Source organism: Micropterus dolomieu, linkage group LG18, assembly GCF_021292245.1.
Source record: "Micropterus dolomieu isolate WLL.071019.BEF.003 ecotype Adirondacks linkage group LG18, ASM2129224v1, whole genome shotgun sequence".
Taxonomy (NCBI): domain Eukaryota; kingdom Metazoa; phylum Chordata; class Actinopteri; order Centrarchiformes; family Centrarchidae; genus Micropterus; species Micropterus dolomieu.
Window position 1 is genome coordinate 36248609 of NC_060167.1, and position 19919 is coordinate 36268527.

General features: G+C 41.1%; 2 protein-coding genes across 5 annotated transcripts; both read left to right on the top strand.

The window, feature by feature from the left end:
- The first annotated feature begins 2622 nt into the window (after positions 1 to 2622).
- On the top strand, positions 2623 to 8546 carry LOC123986804. 4 transcript variants are annotated; one of them, XM_046075198.1, is made up of 5 exons: positions 2623 to 2691; positions 4026 to 4505; positions 6077 to 6161; positions 6547 to 6614; positions 6692 to 8546. In XM_046075198.1, exons 3-5 carry the CDS (start codon positions 6084 to 6086, stop codon positions 8025 to 8027), a joined length of 1482 nt encoding a protein of 493 aa, XP_045931154.1. In that variant the 5' UTR covers positions 2623 to 2691; positions 4026 to 4505; positions 6077 to 6083; the 3' UTR covers positions 8028 to 8546. The 4 variants fall into 4 exon arrangements, with proteins under 4 accessions (XP_045931154.1, XP_045931153.1, XP_045931152.1 ...); XM_046075197.1 differs by lacking the exon at positions 2623 to 2691 and having other exon boundaries at positions 3877 to 4505; XM_046075196.1 differs by lacking the exons at positions 2623 to 2691; positions 4026 to 4505 and adding an exon at positions 5441 to 5836.
- A 1056-nt stretch (positions 8547 to 9602) lies between these two features.
- Positions 9603 to 15928, top strand: pdrg1 (p53 and DNA-damage regulated 1). The gene is made up of 5 exons (XM_046075242.1): positions 9603 to 9741; positions 11128 to 11203; positions 11435 to 11509; positions 11648 to 11728; positions 14811 to 15928. The coding sequence occupies exons 1-5, from the start codon at positions 9658 to 9660 to the stop codon at positions 14891 to 14893; spliced, it is 399 nt and encodes a 132-aa protein (XP_045931198.1). The 5' UTR covers positions 9603 to 9657; the 3' UTR covers positions 14894 to 15928.
- Positions 15929 to 19919: the final 3991 nt, after the last annotated feature.

Here is a 19919-nt window from a genome sequence, read left to right on the forward strand (position 1 = left end):
AGAGTACGGTCTAGACCTGCTCTTTTATGAAAAGCGCTGTGAGATAACTGTTGTTGTGATTTGGCGCTATATAAATAAAATTGAATTGAATTCAAACCACTTCTACACTAGTACAGACAGCCAAAACATTCTGGTTATTCCATCTTACCCCATGTAGAAAATACCTTTTCCCTAAAAAAAAAAAAAAAAAAAATACATTTGATTAAATACGAATTAATTTGTCAACTGTAGCTATTTATTTTACTTTGTATTATGTTACACTAAGGATGGCCATCTCCAAGATACAATAAACTATAAAATATTATTTTAAGCGTCAGCAAATCGACATTGAGCTTAGGGGGCTGTCTCACCCCACACTACCCTACAGCAGGCTGTGTATCATATTTTATCCACACACAGTCTCTCTCTCTCTCTCTAAACTAAACAAGCGTTCACTTTTGGCCTCAGGTGAAGATGCTACGATGGTCGTTAAGGCTTGACCTGGAGTGGCTCTAACTATGAATAACCAGCAGTATCGATGACCTTGGTAAACGACTCCACAAAAGGTTAAATAGTAATACTTTCCATAGCAGTCACTCAGTATTGAAGAAGTCTGTTGGATGAGGGACGAGACATCTTTTACTATCTTCAACCAAATCCAGCTGTGCTTGATATTAACCTTCCTTGGATATTTATGTCAAGTGTTTAGAAACTGTCCCAGGCTCTCTCATTCACTGGGCAAGAGATATCAAGGCAAACATAAGCAGACATGTAAAGAGAGATAGGAGAAAGCTAAGGCCCTCGCTGTCAGACTGACTCTTGTGATTCATAGTGGTGTATCCTGCTCTTGTTTCTGTTGCTGAGTTTCATTACCCAGACAGTCCAAGTTATCCTGACACAGCAACCTGAGGTTACTGCAGCCCCTGGGTTCCTAGACGTTCCAGCCACCAGACCCTAAACAACCTTCTACCCTTCATCCCTCTATGCCCAACCCCCTTCACCCCTCTACCCTTCATCCCTCTCCTCTTCATCCCTCCATCATAAATACTCCTCATTATCCATATAAAATACATTTTCATACCTCACCTTTGCATAGTCTTTGTTAGTGAATGGCAGCCATTCCACAGGCTTTGACTATCTCTGTAATGAAACTCAAGGGCAGGATATCACCATTGTTATTCCCAAGTGTCAATCTGAACATGAGAGGCTAAAGCTTTCACCACAAGAAGCCAGACAGACTTCAAGGACAGAGGCTATGGTAATCTCAGATTTATGTAATGATAATGACAGCCTATCCACAGATTTGAACTGTGATGTGATGTGATGGTCCCTTTAACTCTGAGTCTGGGGCCTGTGTACAGTGTGTCTCTCTGTTTGTGTTTCTGCAGGCAATCAAGGAGATTGGGAGCACCTGGCCAGTGCGCCCAACCTATTTGGGCACTGCTCCATCACCACACCACACAATAAAGATCACTATTTATTCAATGTCGTCTTGCTATCTGGAAAATATCCAGTATTGAAGAGGAATCCTATTAAAGGTCATGTTGGCTGCTGATAAAATGTGGTAATAGAAAGGTTCAAGACTGGAAGCTGAATTCTTAACTAACCAGGTTTAAAAGGGGCTATATGTAGTTTTTTTTAAATGAAATGAATCACTTTTTTTAAATTATTTGTGAACAGGTTGTAACCCCACATAAAAATGCAGCCTGTATGTTGCTTCCTATATGAAGAAATCAGGTCAGATTTTCCCTGAAATCCATAGGTTTATCTAGGCTGTTCATGCGGGCTCCTGAGCCTCTTGCCTACTGATTCTGAACTGTACACACAGTGACAACACTGCAGCTAATGAAATACAGTCCGCTAAACCAAAACCACAGCCACGACACAGACAGACAGACAATTAATGCTGAAATATATGAGTTGTGGGAGTGTGGGGGTCCTCCAATTTATGGTGGAAATGTTTTTAATTATGTAAAAGGAAAATTCAAAATTCAGGTGGCAGGTGAAAATTTAAAATATATAAATATAAGAAAATGAAAAACTTAGAATAGAAACTGTGTCAAGAAGTTGTTAAAGTTACTGACTGTTTTGGGATCATTTTATAATTAGAACAATTTTTTTAGCTTAAGTTAAACAAATAAATAAGAGCAAATGACCTTTTCTCAAAGCATTTTCATTTGTTATTTAACATAGTATAATATACTATACAATAGTGCGCCATGACTGTGGAGAAGCTGTGTATCTGATCGGTACAACGACAATAAATCTAAAGTGAACTTTGGTTAAACAGGTGTAGATCCGTGCTAAAGTTACGTTAGCTGACTGCTACTGCATTGCATCAAGGCTAGGATAAACAAATAGTTCCATATTTGCTTTGTACCGTTACACCTTTCTTGCAGGCTAAATCAACACTTTCTCATAATACCGGTGGTATACAGGGAAGTAATGTGGATTGAGTATACTGGTGATGTAAACTAGAAAGACAAGACGTTACATATTATATATTGCACCGGATGACGTTAGCAACTGCTCGGAGTTAGCTGGTGAGCTAAGGTGACTCTCCTTGATTCCAGCCTGTCTGATGTTCACTGTTTCCACAGGTCTTCTGATGCGGTTTGTCCTGACAAGCTTCATCACATAAACCTCCATTGTTTTTCATCCTTATGGAGAGTTAATGTTGGAGTCCGTTTTGCTGGGAGCCGGTTTTATGGTGTGAGTTGACTGCATTTGGTTTGCTTCGTTGCGACCCGGTGTCCTCACATTGAAAGTAGAATAGTGGCTGTTCCAAGCAACAGAGAAAACAGGCGCGTGCTTCATTTCTAAGTGAGGTTACAGCACATTGACAATAAGGCAGTGAACTTTTGATTTATTAATTATTTATTTATTTAATTAATTAATTAAGTGACTATAGCCCCTTTAATCAGGTTCTGAATTTTAAACCTATCTATTTTTAATCGATTTTTAATCAATATAAGTTGTATGCTTGCCCTTGCTCAATGTTGCAATACAATTATAATCACTGCATTTAAACACTGAATTTATTTCTTCACCAATGCAGTGATTGATCGGTAGAGAGCTAAAAGACGTGGCTGAAGTAGTATTTGGCTCTAGGGCTTTTCAATCGCGTGCTATTTCAGAGTAAGCAGGATAGGCATTCGGTTGACGACAGTTAGAAGCTAGGTGAATCAAATTTGACTGCAGCTTAAACAGTCCCCAGTTATACCTAATTGGGTAATACTCATGGGCCTGGAGGATCAGACCCTTAAAACAGAGAGCTGGACCAGTACATCCTGGACATGAGTAATTCAGCATCAGTGTATATGATTGTTATATAAATAGCCTATATCTGAAATTCTGATATCAGTATCAGCCTTAATTTCCATTATAGATCCCTCCGTTCCCGTGGGACCTTGTTTCGGGAAAAATATGTACGGTAGTCAATGGCAAGAGTTTATTTTTTTCTTTTGTTTGAACTGTGCCCTGAAATACACATATGATGATGGTCAATTTAAAAGATAATTATATCCGTCAAGAAAGTTGCAGTTTGTCGTAAAACATTAAAGTTACACTTAGTTTACTGTGAAAACTGAACCACATCTCTCGTCTCGTCCAATATATGTCACCAACATGTTAACGCGGTAATGCTTGACTTTCGGGTTTGTGGTCTTTGTAATTATGTATTTTCACTGTCTTATACTTAAACAGTTTTACATCAAACTGCGACTTTCTTGACTTTTAAATGTATGTTTTAAATTGTCATCATATGTGTAATTCAGAGCACAGTTCTAACAGGATCAAATTATTTGTTAGTTGTCCCTTGCCATTGACTACCGTACATATTTTTTCTGAAGCAAGGTCCCATGGTGGTCCACTGGAAGGGGAGGGATTTAGTCTCTTTATTGCTCTATGTTTGATGCTGTTTTTTCTGCCATTAGGGGAAGAACTGCTGACTCAATAAGGGAAAACATTCCTGATTTTACCTGGTTAAAGAAAGTATTGCTCCTGTGTTTTCTACTAACAAAGCGAGAATTGCTGTTTTTTCCTAGGAGCAGAGGGAGAACTGCTGCTGGTTCCTCGCAGACCAGAGCAAGAAATTCAGCTGATTTTTCCATTATCACAGCGACATCTCCGGTTGCCACTTATTGAACATGTGCAACAATTGTGGCTGATATTTCCACAACCAAGACCAGGAGTTTCTATGTATTTTCCACAGTCCATGGGACGGTGGACAGCGAGTTTTGGAAAAGAAGAAGAAGATTAATCAACAAAAGATTTGCAGCTGGTTTTTCTACAGTCGGAGCAAGCAGTGCTGGTGGATTTTTCATGACACATTGGAATATTTGAATATTTTAAAGGCAGGCCCATAATTCATTAATACAATACATGGGGACAACACCTTGGACTGCCTGCCAGTCAGGCAGAAGTGAAGAAGCCCGCTACATAATGATAACCATCTGTGCACCAACCTGCTGTGAACACCTGCACCTCCTCCAGACATGCAGCTAGCGTCGGCAGCTCCTCCTTAGGTGAATAAATGTCAGCATGATACTCTAATATCGTTCTTTCCACCGCACCGAAGATCTCCTCCGCTGCCTCTGTCAGTCGCTCCTTCACAAAGAGTTTGAGCTGGTGTAGCTTAGACATTTTGGAGGACAAGAAGATACCTTGGACTTCCTGATCGCTAGAGTCAAGTTAAAAGGTTCTCTTGGTCTGGCAAATGAGCCGCAGCGGGATCTGCTGTTAACTACACCTCCTCGGTTCGGTTGTCATTAGTCCCACTCGTCTGCTTTTTTTCTTCTTCTTCTTTCTGGGTTTGATCGGCGTTTGGTAACCAGCATGTTGGGTGCATTACCACCACCTCCTGCTTCGGAGATTACTACATCTTAACAGCTGCAACATTAAAGAAAGTCCATCCATCCATCGTCAACCGCTTATCCTGCGTCCAGGGTCGCGGGGGGCTGGAGCCAATCCCAGCTGGCATCAGGCGAAAGGACATTAAAGAAAGTCTTACATATTAATGCATCAAGAATGATAATGAAATTATATAATACTATTCTGAAATAGGTGATTCTGCATAAAGTATATTTTGTTAATACTTTGCACAATTTGATCCAACGAAGGTTAAAATGAAAGGGCAACTGGACTTGGTTGAAGTCTCCAACCAAGTCCAGTTGCCCTTTCATTTTAACCTTTGTTTGATAACTATGACCTGGATGACTGAGAATCTTCATAGACATTTTGCACAATTTGACTTTGTAACAGAATTGCAGTAGCTACTTTTACTTAAGTAAAATATCTGAGAATTATTTCACCACTGAAAGTAACATAATTAACAGAAAAACAGGTCTAAGAATAATCGATCAAAGTTTCCCCTGAAATGTGTAGCCTATTATCTTTATAAGGCTTTCTTATTTCACTCGTCCTACAGCCTGGTACAGCACACACACAAATACACACATAGGCCTACTCACAATCTGTCTACAAACATATGTTTATTCCCACCTTCCCCTAAGGTTCGTCCTGTCACCCCTTTAAGATGAACAGAGAGGCTCGCACTGCGCGGACCTGCACTGCTCTCTGCCGGCCGGCAGCTGAACCGTCATGATCAAACCGACAGATTTTTTTGAAATAGAAAATGGGTGCTCTTTGGTACTTGCGGCCCCCACTCCTTATGATCACACCACCGTGTTCCGCGTGAACAGCCCACTCGCCCTTTTCATTGGTGCCTTCTGTAAGCTGGGATGGGCACAGTTCTGCAGGAGCGAGTGCCACAACAATGCCTGGAGAGGCTCTCCATCAGGGAGAGGGAATGGAAGAAGAAGGCGTTGTGGAGCGACAACAGGCCTAATGCGGCCAGGTAGCGAGAGATATTATTTGTAATTCGGTAAGGAATGGTGGAGACAGAGGCCCCTAGTGTCTCTGTGAGCTTTGTCCCGTTGCACGAGGAGATGCTTGTTGGTCGAGTATCCGCACTTTGATTTCTAAACGCGGCTACTCCATAACAGAACGTCATTGTTTCCAAATCGCATTTGTGTTTTCTTATGCAGTGTTATTTGGGTCATTGTTTAACATTTAATCTTTTTCTCTTTTTTTCAAGCAACAAAATGGGCAGGAGGCAGTCACAAAGGAAGGCACTGCAGCCACAGTGCACGCTCCCAAGTCAAGAAAATAATAATGACAAGGTAAGTGGGAAGGAGAACTAAAACAATGTGTCAATTTATCGATTAGATGATCACAGAAAATTAATTGATTTGGCGTATATGTATTATAACTGGTATTCAAGCAGGTATTTTCTGTTTGCCAAACATTTGCTGATTAGAGCTTGTCAGATGTGTGCTTTTATATCACTCTGAATTGAATATGTTTGAATTTTGTTACTTGTAATTATTTTGTATTCACCTTGACCTCTGGGAAATTGCAATAGTCATTTTTCAATATTTTCAGACTAATCATGGACAAATCGATTAATAAGTCAGTGAAAACGTTGCAGCATCAAGCAGTGTGTAAAGAGTGAACATGTATTGGTGATATGTGTGTGCAGGCTTAATAGTGTCTCTGTAATCACAGGGGCTGCAGCAGAGAAGAAAGCACAAGCCTAAGAGCCCCTCGACCAAACACAATACTTCTCAACACAGGTGAGGTTAATGTTCTACAAACGTCATGCCACTCTGTGCTGCCTTCATGTGAGGATAATATTTACTTTTTCCTCTAGTGCTCAGGGAACCTCAGAGTCAAAGTCCCATCCACTGTCCCCTGCAGAGGACAGGATGGAGCCAAAGGTGCAGCTGGCTGCTCAGCACTGCAGCCGCAGAGAACACAAGCACAGAGGTTTCAGAGGGAGCAGACACACACCAGCCTTCCCCTGCCACCGCCTGTCAGATTCAAGTCCTGATCTGCTGGAGTCAACAAACTCAGAACTAGGAAATCTGAGCGGCCATGGAGAAGGTGACAGTGACACTGACTTGTCTGAATCAGAGAGACTTCCGGGGTCACCCTCTAGTCGGGTTCCTCCTCAGCTCGAGCTGAGGCCTGAGGTCATCGAGGCTGAAGACTGCTCCAGGCCTAGAGGACGCCCCCATGGTGGTTTTGACTTCCCAGACTTTCTCCCTCCACCTTTCAACTCTTGGAGCCTCAGTCAGCTGGCTGTCTTCTACAACATGGAGGGCCGCGGGGCCCCTCGGCCCAGGCCTGTTGGCTCTTTGGAAAGGTACCTGGAGAGGCTTCTGCAAATGGAGTGGCGCCAGATTGAGACTGTCCAGGAGGAGAGTGGAAAGGCGGCAGTGTCCGATATCATATACAGCTGCCACAGGTCACCTGCCGCTGTCTCTTCACGCCTCAGCTCGCCAAAGTGCATCCTCCAGTGTCAACGTGCCTTCCCCCTCACCTTCCTCTCCTCTCTGGCCAGTCACTCTGCCCTGCTCTCCGGCTGTGGTTGTACTCTCTGCCGTATCCGCTACTCCACCTTTAGCACGTCGTGCTGCCGCTCCATCCACAGCCACAATCGTCAGTCCAGACTGAGTCCCATGCTGGAGCACAGTGGGCCCACATCACTCCCCAAAAGGAGCTACAGCGAGAGCCGGGTGCACTCCTCAGACAGGAGCTCAGCATGCCGAGCTCAGAGGTTCAGCAGCCCTGTGAGGACCAACAGCCACCTGAGGAGAATGCAAGCCTCAGGCAACATCCGCAACCCTGTTCAAGGTAATAACAGCAAGCCTCATTCCACTGCCAGAGACTCTAGTGTTGGAGCTATGAGGGACCGCTTGGGAGCATACAGGGATGTGTTGGACTACAGGACAGGAGCGTTTAGGAAGAGGAGTGGCTCAGAGCAGAGGAGAGGTGGAGTAGAAAGACAGCAGGGCGCATCAGAGAAAAGACGGAGTGGTTCTGAGTGTAGACGAGGAGGAACTGAGCAGAGGAGAAAGGCTGAGCTCAAGGAACGGGAAATAAAACCAGATGCAGTCACTGCAATAATGGACAATTTACCTGGGTCCAAAAATTCTCCTCTCAACAAAGCAAACAGATCGAAACAGGTTGAATTTGTTACTTAAAAGCAACTTGAGTACTGTAAGTAAAGTCTGAATGCCATAGCTACAGTCATCATAATATTTGATACTGAATGTATATTTACAGTCATATTTCTTTATTTGAGCAAGTTGACAGAAAGTGTAGCACGATTGTAAATGTATTTTTTTTCACAGGTGGATGTTATGTTTCACCAGAGTTTTTTGGTCTCATGTAGTTACAGTTACATTACTATGTTTACTCCAATCTAGTCAAACAGGTTGATGCAAACGCTGGATGTTTACATGCATTATTGATCATTCATTCATCTCATGGGCATGTGGATATTTATATAAAAGTTATTTTTTAGTTTTTTAATAAAAGCAACCCAGTAAGACTTTTGTCAGCACAATACATTATGTAGCCAATATATTTGTATTCAGGGTTTTTTAACATACCGGCAGGTTTATTAATGGTACTTTTTTGGTTTCTCAACAATATAACTGTATCATAAAAGTTGTTATAAAGTAAAAGCATTGTGCTAGGGGTGAAATGTCAATTAAATAAACTCGATTTTTCAAGAAATCCTTAGATTCATTTAAAAAAATGTTTTGAAAACCACATGTCTACATGTTAATTTATTATTTGAAAAGTAGTTTCACATGATGTGTTTTCAGCAAGGGAAATGTGAGGGGTGGAGGGGAACATGCATTGTAATCATATACTCTGTTGGTGTGTGTGTGTGTGTGTGTGTGTGAGATTACAAAACTGCACTTTGGATTTGCTTACGCAGATGAAAGTTTCTGTCTCCTTAATCCAGCCTTTAAAATATCAAAGTGCTTTGTGTTCCACAAAATGCCAATAAATTACCAATTAGGAATTAGGTCTCCAGATTTGCCAGTTTAGAATTATTTTCAACAAACTTGTTGACATCAAAGCAAGGGCGTCACTTTGTGTTGAAAAGTGGTGGGGACATTTAAGGGCTCATATTAGGGGAAACATTTAGTCCACGAGATGTGATAATGCACAATATTGGAGTCGCAAGAACAAGACAACAAGATACTTCAAAACTATTTAGAAGAAATAGTCATTGATGAAATAGGCTAATGGATTGCGGGGTCTGGATGTCCTCCACCAGAAAAAGTTGAGCATCAGAAAAACAAAAAACAGAATTCATGTGGCCGGTGAAAAATCAGAATATTAAAATATTATTGTAATGAATGCAGTAATCAGCAGCTTCTTTTTTTAGCCGAAGTCCTTTTTTTGGACCAGGCAGATCTGTTTCTTCTATATTTACATTGCATGTCATGTAAACCTTTCTCATAGATTTTTTATTTGTAATTTAACATTTCTTGTTGCAAGCTAATTTTTCAGAAAACTTTTAGCAAATGCTTTCAAAAAGTGGTGGGGACATGTCCCAGGAGTCCCCAGTGAAAATGACACATGTATATTCTGTGTCTTGCTGGTGTATCTTCCTTAAATGCTTAAGTGGTTAATTTAAAACCATAAATCCATTTGTTTGTTCTAATAAAACTAAATAAGCTCTTCGGCATGAGCTAGCTGGAAGACACATTAATATGGACTATAGGGAGTGTTTGTGAGGAATTATTATTATGCGGCTCTCTTGGTAGTCGTTCTGTTTCCGACCGGACGTATTTTCATAGCAACACAGCTGCCATGGACGCTGTATCCCAGCGTGTTTTGGATTATTTGACAGAAGTTGAGGAGGCAGCTGAGGATGTCCTCGCCACTAAACAACAGGTAACTAAATGCTTACTCTTAATAATATGCAGAGCACGGCCACCAGGGAGGATCGATGTGTCAGGTAACGGAGCTGGAATTGAGAATGTTAGCAGCTAAGCTAACTAGCTACATTCAAGTGTATTGTCTTCATCGTCAGATGAACAGACCTACTGTGGGATCAGTGCTTTAAAGAAGGCTAGCTAACGTTACTATTTAGTTGTTTTCGTGTTTATTTGAGGCTGCAAGCTGGGATAAATATCATAAAACTGACTGTACAATAAATAGAACAATGCAAAATACAGTTAATGTGCAAATATTCTGAAACGCATGTTGAAATGTTGATTGCGGCTGTGGGTTAGAGGTAACGTTACAACGGATCGTTGACATGTCTACTACTAACACCGACCCTGTCAGTAGCCTCTGAACTTCTATCTACCAGGGGCCTGCAGTGAATTGACAAAATAAAAACAATAGACAAGCCCTCCGTGCGTCCATATCAGGCACCGGAAAACAAAAATCAATTCAAATAGCGTGATATGTTCTGATGCTATCAACCATAAAAACCTGGAGGGCATTCTGCAGCCTTTGAAATCCTCCTCCTGCTGGCTTTTTCAGAAATGTTTCTAATTGCAGCCTCAGATCTTCCACATGTGTCAGGTTTCTTTCCACAGGCCTTGAAAACTGCAGTCATCAAGCCACTCTTAAAAACAACAATCTACACATCACACAAGAGCAACTGTAGGCCCATATAAATATATATATATAGCTAAAAGCTACCAAAATGTGGTACGATTGGTAAAATTGCAAGTTGTTCAAATGAACCAGTGCAGTAGTAGATGCATATAGCTCAGAATATGGATAGAAAAGTATTCTATTTTAGTATTCTGTTTATCTCAATTACCTATATGAAGCAGCACGAATACCACACCATAAAATAGGGATGCACCAAATGTTCGGCCACCGAAATTAATCGGCCGAAAATAGCAAAAGAAAAGCACTTTCTAATAAGTCAAAAGACCGAGTAAATTTCACCAAACAACTACGTTGACATGTCGGCAGTGTGGAAGCATTTTAAAGTGTACGAAAAAGACGCAAAAATCGCCGTGGATCGACACTGTTCTGCCGAACTGTCTCCTAGCACATCCACTCCATCTGTGGCTGACTTCTTAGAAAAGGCACTTTTCCATTACCATTATGCCTCGCCTCGCCTCGACACTGTATAATATTGCATATTTATATTATAAAACTTTGTATTAACCATGGATGTCTTTTTGTGTTTTACGCATCAATCCAAATAGTTGAACACTAATGTGAACTTTTTCACATTCCTTAACGAAAAAGGAAATCGTTGTTGCAGCATCACCCACTGAACATGTTGAAAACGAATGTTCTCTGTTGTTTCAGATAGTGGACCTGGACACAAAGAGAAACAGGAACAGAGAGGCACTGAACGCACTGAAACATGAAGTGCCAGATTCAGGTGGGTGACCCTTCATGACAGAGTGTTACAGAAGGCTTGGCAATGTTGCATTTTCAGTGTCACAGTGGTAACAACACAGAACTATCATGGACCCAATTGCTCTGGTTGTGAGAAGATTTAACAGAGGAAACAACAGTTTAGTGTCTTGGTGTGGGTCAGGTGTATGGCTGTCATACTGGTGGTTGATGTCACTGTACATGAAATGTTACTAAACACTGCTATCATTTGCAGAGAAAGTGAAGGTTTGCTTCGGAAACATGTTCATCAAACTTCCCAAATTGAAGACAAGAGAGATGATTCAGAAAGGTAAAAAGTTCCAGTTAATAAAATCTAAATGTCTGATAGATTCCCACTATAAATCTGAATATAAATAGAGTTGTACACACATTGTAGCTACATATGAGCTCATCCTAACCTCTTTTGATATTTGTTTCTTATCTGTAGACCAAGAGCAGCTGGACAAGGAGATAAATGACCTTCGCAAAGGACTGAAAGCAAAAGTCAATCGTCTCAATGAGATGCAAGGTATGAAAAGCATTTTGGCTCTTCAGTTGGTCACTTGCAACATGCTAATCTGAAGAAATCGTTTGACATTCTGGGGAATACACTTGTTCACTTTCTTGGTCAGAGTTAGATGAGAAGATTGAAACTCTGATTGGCGCATGTACGTGAAATACAGTGGGGAGAACAAGTATTTGTCTTAGATTCCGTCTCTCACAGTTGAAGTGTACCTATGATAAAAATTACAGACCTCTACATGCTTTGTAAGTAGGAAAACCTGCAAAATCAGCAGTTTATCAAATACTTGTTCTCCCCACTGTAACACAAGCCAGCTATTTGTAAGGCACATTTCAGGCAGTTCAAAGTTTTTTATAGGGATGCACCGAAATGAAAATTTCTTGCAGAACACCAAGTTCATTCACATTTTTTCCATTTATTTAGTCTTTTTTGCTCAGTGTTCCCACAGGATTTGGAGAGACTATGGTGGGGGGGTCCGGGGCCCGAGAGGGTCCGGTAAAGTAAATTACATGTGTCCAATTACTTTTAATGGACACATGTAATATGTTTTATACTTTCTGTGAATATAACCCAATTAATCTTATTTCCATCCTGTATAGACACCTTATTTTGAAAAGCAAACATGTGTATCCACTGAGAGAAACATCAGCCTCTGCAGCTGAAGGGAGGAGAGATGTGAATCCACTGAGAGAAACATCAGCCTCTGCAGCTGAAGGGAGGAGAGATGTGACATCCAGTCAGTTTTACTCTCTCCATTGTTGAAAATCCTTTCTGACCCACTGCTGTGTTGACTGGAAGGAAGAGGTACACCTCCATGAGGGGCACCAAGTTCTTAAATTGTATGTTATAAAAAAATGGAAATACTGCATCATAAACTCTTGATGTTCTGCATACCTTACTGCAAGATACTCGGCTCCCTCATCTGTACTGCTGCTCGTCCCTGGGCAAACATCTTGTACTGGTTGTTCTCTGATATAACCTCATTACCCTGAATGCCAGCGTTTCCCTATAGCTCCTCATAGAAGGTAGCCATCTAGAGCACTTTACCTGAACCTCTTCCTGGCAACTGGGTCAGTGCGATTGCATACTGGCCTGGATTACAGGTCCAGGGCCCTAAACTTGCCAATTGCGCCCCCTTGCGGCAGAACTCCAGCTGTTCCTCTAAGTGGTGGAAGATCAAATCTGTTTAGACTTGCATGTCTGCTTTCTTCGGGATCTCATGGCAGGTGAAACAAAACATTGTGTCCTTCTCGTGGTCATTGCGGACAAGAAAACTTTTTGGACCAACTCTGTAGGAATTTTCTTTGACCTTCCGCTGCATATTGCGGCACTGGTGTTTCATCATCTGTTTGTTTCCACTTCGTTTTATTGCTTGTTTTGAGATCACTTCTGCCACAGACAGAAATACAGCCTATGATTGGTTGACAGACTCAAGGCATTATGGATGGCTCACAACAACTACAGTTTTCAACAGGACTCTTGTAGAAGTGGACGTAGTCATCATGTGGACTGCCGTTTTGAAGCCTCGAGTTTGGCCGATAGGGCGCCACCATGTTGAGTTTTTGCAACCAGCGGCACCGGATATGACCATATTTGGACGAGATGGAGAAGCAAACGGCCGTGTGCGGAGCAAGCTTGCTTAGCTAGGTGCATCTGTAATTCATGTTAACTGTAATTTTAACAGGGCTGATAACTTTGTCTAACAAACAACAGGCTTAAAACCAAATGTACTCACCAGAGAATGTGAACAGCCTAATAAGCTGTTCCAGCAGCGCTGGGTAAATTTACACAGTGCCATGGGTCACTCTAGCCTGACTGACAGGTCGGTCGGCTTTATGGTTTATTTTAAAATAATTGGGACCATAATTTACTAAATGAACATCATGCTGTATTGAAGAAGACATGAAACTAGCGACTGAGACCATAAACTCATCAGTAAAGTGTTTACTGAGGTAATTATCCAGCTGAGAAGTAGGATCATTTTACCATTATTTCTAATGCAGTCGGACTTCTTTTTCCAATCAGAAGTGTCGTCCCCATCTGGCCGTTCAATAGAATGCAGTTTTAAGGGACTTCCACGTTCCCATCAAATTGCTGACGGGAAGCTTCCCGCTTGGCAACACCTGTCCCGAAAGAAAGTTCTTACCTATATTGTAAGTGACCTCAAGCACAAAGGAGTACTGGACCTCTGGCTTCTAATTGTAATGACTAACAGGCAGAGAATTCTAGGAACTTACAAACCAAGGAGCCACAATCAAAATAATGATACAATGAGAACAATTTACCACACGCTGTAGTCACACATGTTCCATGTACACAGGATTCTTGGGATGACCTGCTAACCTGCAGTCTCATGTGGTAGGCAAAGATTAGCCACAGAACATTCAGTGACTTTAGACTTTGTCTGCACTGAACACACAAGCCCTTTCTTATCATGAAAAGCCTCATGGACTCTTCCAAGTAACCAGGAGCCTCGTGGTGGCACTAGGATCCATTATGACTACATATCTCCAGGCTATAGATTTCTCCTTTTTTGGTTCCTTTTTTGCCTCCAAGACAAGATAAAGCTGTCTTACATTTCTTGTGCTTTGTATTTACTTGAACGTTCCTGAAATGTTGACCCTTAGTCTTTGGGCCTGTGAAAGCTGAGAGAAGTAGAGAAACACTGTCATCATATCTGTAGCCTACACTAGAAGAGTGGCTTGTCTTCAGTAATTTATGTTTGTACAGAAAATACAATGTTTTCTGATAGATCTCTGGTAGACACTGATGTGTCGTTAAACTCTCAATGTCTCCCAGTGGTTCTATTGTTGGAAGAGGGGATGGAAACTGAGCCCTGTCGGGGTTCAGTAAGATAGCTATAGACTTGGGAGGAATAAACAGGGAGGCCTTTCAACTCAATTCTTTTAGTAAACCAGTTGAAAAAGTCACAATCAAGTCCAATGCAAGAGGAAACATTTCTGTTGCTACTATTTTGTGAACAATATTTGCTTAGGACTGAAGTAAAAACTGGTTTGTCACTTTACTGAATATCCTGCCCAGTCTTCTGAAAGGTGACCATGATGTGTGTCGTTTTGTTTGTCTTCAGGAAAACCTGAGCTGAGAGGCTACAATCTTTCTCCTCTGTCAACGGATGAAGTCAAAGCTATTAACAGCCTTCTAAAGAGATGACATGGACTCTGCAAAGTGCTGAATATTTCTGAGGACATAAGGACAAAGAAAACACGTTGACTAGATGCCAAAGAGCCTCACCTGCGAGTCTCGGCTGGGCCAATGGTACCATAACATGCTAACCTCTGGATGCTCTGATATTTTTACTAAATTACCCGCCTGGATAGTCGACATCTTTATAACCTTTAGGATGTTTTTTTAAATTCTTTCAAATAATGTAACTGAAAAACTACAGTTCATTGCAACTTGGGTTTTATTTTCGCAGCTCCATCAGGCCATCAGCTTAAACAGTTATGAGAGCATTGTATTCACCAAAACTAGCCAACATCTCAGAATTTCACAGGAAAACATGCACAGTAGGTAAAGCAGGTTAAAGAAGAACCTTGGCTTTACTTTTGTTTTCTCTTCCAAGTACGTTTGTCTGTTGGTAACCTTTTGGCTTCGACTGTCTGATTGGCTGGTTCCTGCACCATTGCACCTGTTTCAGTGATGTCACCATGTTCCCTGATTTCAGGAGTTAATTTTGATGTGTATTATATAACTAGTAGAACAGAGGGGCCAGAGCTGTGAAGATAAAACCCAAGTTGAAATAAACTGTGTGTGTTTATAGTGCAGTGTTGAAAAAAATATAAAGGCCCACTGCTCTGTGGGATTGGAAAGGGGGGATTGCTTGACACGATGTATTGTATAGTTGAGTGGGAATTTAGCCTGTGTAGTTGGTGAATGGCCACAAGGTGGCAGTGCAGTACAAAATGCACAGCAGAAGGACAAAGCCTTGATTCACTCACAGCCTCCGCAGGCTCACAACTCCTGGCATTAATGCTGCTCTGATTATAATAGGTCATCTAAGACACAACAGAATTGGTTTTGTAAGTTAAACACAATCCTTAAACTTTACAGTAGTCCACTGTGTTTACCAGTGCAACAATGGGGAAATGTAAATGTGTGCATATTGTTTGTAACTTGTTTTGGTCAAGTTTTTGTCCTTTATTTACCACCATGTCTATAAATGCATCTAAGATACTTATTATTTTGGATGATTTGTATTGTTTACGGGGTGGCTGTGGCTCAGGAGTTAGGCGGTTCAATCCCCGGCTCCCCCAGGCTGCATGTCGAAGTGTCCTTGGGCAAGATACTGAACCCTGAATTGCCCCTGGTGGCTGTTCCGCCAGTGTATGAATGTGTGTGAATGTTAGTTTCTGTTTGAGCACTTCAGTGAATGAATGTGAGTGAATAGTGAACGCAGATGTAGTGTAAAAGCGCTTTGAGTGGTTGAAAAGACTAGAAAGACGCTATACAAATATGGAGCATTTACATATTGTTTGTGCAGTGAGCATGTGTTACTTTTGTTGTCTCTGTTTTGTTTTTACTTTGAATGAGACATACCATACATCCTTAGTCACAATCTGAGTGATCCACAAGCCATGCAGCATGAGAAGACATGAATAGCCTCTGGCAACCTCTGGGGAGAAAGGGAGAGACAACAGTCACACAGTAGGTGTGATTGTTTAATAGGTTCACTCTCCTCAGACTTAGTTTGCGTGCCACTACTCACAGACCTGGAACCAACTTTGAGTGATGAATTTATGAGTCAAAGGATGGGAACCTGCTGATTATCTCAAATGTTAGACAATAATATCAAACAACACATGCAGCAGTGCTATGTTAAGAAAGTGACACATTGACAGCATGTGTGTTCTACCTGTGAAACTACAAATCAAGACATCCTAAACTGGTGATTAATTATACAGTGATATTGGTTTCCTTCACTAGACTACAAGAGCAAGATGATTCAGGCCCAACAGGAATGAAAATAAATCCATAAAATATGTGTTATAATAATAGTGGGAGTAATAGTGTAGAGTGGAGATGTATTAAAGGCTAAATCTTTTACTCTAATTGTGCTTTAGCAGTATTCACATATTATCAGAGTCTGAAAGCCAGACAGTAGTATGTGTGAGAGAAAGATTGCTGAAACAGTTTATAAACTGTTTATAAACTGTTTATAAAAGTAAAAACTCTAAACCTGCATGGGCAGGTTTTGAGCTTTCCTTGGCATTTTAGCAGTGTGTGGGGCTGTGGTTCCTTTCTGCTTGTTTTAATGGCTTGCTGAAGAAAATATCTCAATTGGCTGTAATTCCCATGCCATCCCAATCTGCAGAGCTGGAGTAATGATTTACTGTAACTGGATGCTTATGAGGGCAGAAACCTCAGAATATGCACTGTTGGAAACCTGCAGAGGTAAATATAAAGTCAGATTTGTGGAAATAAGTAGAGGGTCCAAATGTGTGGGTCAGGGATACTTATTTTGATAGACTTGGCTGAGAGACGTGTTTGTTAACTTGAGTGGAGAAGACTCTAGTGCAATAATAATAGCTTTATTTGTATAGTGTTTTTCAATACAGCGAGCAAAGCGCTTTGCAACAATCAATGTAAAACATAAACAAGTAAATAAAAGAGAAAATACAAATAGGCCTCACACAGTGGTTTAGAACAATATAAAAACATACATAAGTCGAAATAAAATAAAAGATAAAAATTCAGATTTCCAGCAGCAGCATAATGTTGCTTGAAACTTGGGTGGCAAGCTAGTCAATAAAGCTAGACAGCAACCGATGCAAGAGCATACATACAGTGACGTTACTGATGACCGGGTGTGTTATCTAGTAAGTTTTCCTACATCAGCTCGAGTGACTAAAACATTAATATCACCGATAATTACAAGCCACCAGATCTCACTTTGTTCACTCAGCAAATTTTCTTCGTCTAATATGTTCAGAGTATTGAAGACCACATTTACTTGGCACTGTTGGGATCAGGTTGGGATCCTTTATTTGCCATCAGAGCAGCCCAGATTATGTTGAGATGGATTCAGATGTAGCAGACTGGTCAACTAAACATTCACTCTGTGAGTCATTTTAAAGAACCAAAAGATGCGGGGCTTTTGAGAAAACATTAGCAGGAAACCAAACAGTTGCTTATGTACATATCTAGCAGTTACAGAGCAATATTATCAATTTGGAATCGTGTTTCTGGCACAGAGGGGTAAGACAAAAATTCACTCTCTTTTAGCTCTGGTTTTTTCTCTACCAACTCCTGAGAAAAATAGAATTGATTGATTGATTGATAGATTTACTCCACTATTTTCACCAGCTAGTCCATAACTGCATCTGCCTGCTCTTTGGTGCTGAGCAGTCAGTGTACAATGGCTTTTTTCCAGAAAACACCTCAACACTTATGGCATTCTACTATACAGATACTTTTTAGCCTGAGGCTAGATGCAGTTTCAAGTTAGACAGTTCATCCACAGTTCCACCATCTCCTGGGGAGGGCAGGATTATAGGATATAAGGAAATAAGAGATTTTTCTTGTCTCTATCTTTGGTTTATCGCCTACTACCAAAAATCCTCTTCAGACAAGAAGAAATGACTGTTTTGCTCTCAAGAGGCCTTATACAGTATAAATGACTCAATATATTGTATCGTCATGTAATGTTTCCAGTGCTCACACACAGACGTATTGAGGAGAGGCTCTTCAGCTCTCTTTTGGGAAAAACAAGCATCTCTTTGATGTCTTTATAAGGTTTAGGTCAGTATCGTGATCACAATGAGTGTAGCCCGACACTCACAAACGACTTCATTGGGGGGTTGGAAAAACCTCGTCAGGGACTCTGCAGATCTGCAGACTATCTTCTCCTTTTTCTGACAGTAAAAATGTCAATTTGGTGACTTGCCAGACTAGACAAGAACTTCTTCTCACAAGACTGAACACACAATCTTTCTTCTCACCCCCTGATGTGCCTTGAGATATGGTTTGCCAGATGCCCACCACCATAAAAGATGAAAAGTTATTAATTCACAGAATTAACCTCCTGTTTGCACTGTGACAACACTGCCATCAGCTGACCAAAGGACAGAGACTTCTGCAACCATCACCATTATGGTTCTGTGTAATACTGTAGCTATTGTTGTGATTTATGTAGAGCAAAACGTTGTTGTTTAACACTTAGTAGGGTTAAAATGTATGTTTGACAGCGTAGTTAAGAGTCTCAGGTAAACTGGCTGAATGATCTGCTGAAATATCTGTCAGTTAAACGCTTTGAATGTTGTTATTACTATGCTATTTTCATATTTTGAATTACATTGTATGACCATAATGATGTTAGAGTTGTGATTTTGTGCCTACAATTTAAATTAAAACCACCAGTCAGGAAACTAGAGAAGACAACGTTGGTTCCACACCCTTAGACAAAGGAGTATAGTTTTCAGCGTGAAAACTATACTCCTAACAACTAGTTAGTTGTAGAGCTTTACAGTCAACCCTCTTTCGGATATTTGTTTTTGTTATTTTTCTTAGACATTTTTCTTTCAGTTTTTGTGCAAAATTTAACTATTTTCTCAGCAAGCGAGTTTCATTTCATTTGTTTTTAAGCTAAAGAGGTTGGGTCAGATATACACTGCTCAAAAACATAAAGGGAACACTTAAACAACACAATGTAACTCCAAGTCAATCACACTCCTGTGAAATCAAACTGTCCACTTAGGAAGCAACACTGATTGACAATCAATTTCACATGCTGTTGTGCAAATGGAATAGACAACAGGTGGAAACTATAGGCAATTAGCAAGACACCCCCAATAAAGGAGTGGTTCTGCAGGTGGTGACCACAGACCACTTCTCAGTTCCTGTGCTTCCTGGCTGATGTTTTGGTCACTTTTGAATGCTGGCGGTGCTTTCACTCTAGTGGTAGCATGAGACGGAGTCTACAACCCACACAAGTGGCTCAGGTAGTGCAGCTCATCCAGGATGGCACATCAATGCGAGCTGTGGCAAGAAGGTTTGCTGTGTCTGTCAGCGTAGCGTCCAGAGCACGGAGGCGCTACCAGGAGACAGGCCAGTACATCAGGAGACGTGGAGGAGGCCGTAGGAGGGCAACAACCCAGCAGCAGGACCGCTACCTCCGCCTTTGTGCAAGGAGGAGCAGGAGGAGCACTGCCAGAGCCCTGCAAAATGACCTCCAGCAGGC

Coding starts and splice junctions, on each gene's coding strand:
- LOC123986804 (XM_046075196.1), top strand. CDS start 5,721: ATGGGCACAGTTCTGCAGGAGCGAGTGCCACAACAATGCCTGGAGAGG. Junction 6,162..6,546: donor AAGAAAATAATAATGACAAG/GTAAGTGGGAAG, acceptor CTGTAATCACAG/GGGCTGCAGCAGAGAAGAAA. Junction 6,615..6,691: donor CACAATACTTCTCAACACAG/GTGAGGTTAATG, acceptor TTTTTCCTCTAG/TGCTCAGGGAACCTCAGAGT.
- pdrg1 (XM_046075242.1), top strand. CDS start 9,658: ATGGACGCTGTATCCCAGCGTGTTTTGGATTATTTGACAGAAGTTGAG. Junction 11,204..11,434: donor ACATGAAGTGCCAGATTCAG/GTGGGTGACCCT, acceptor TATCATTTGCAG/AGAAAGTGAAGGTTTGCTTC. Junction 11,510..11,647: donor AAGAGAGATGATTCAGAAAG/GTAAAAAGTTCC, acceptor TCTTATCTGTAG/ACCAAGAGCAGCTGGACAAG.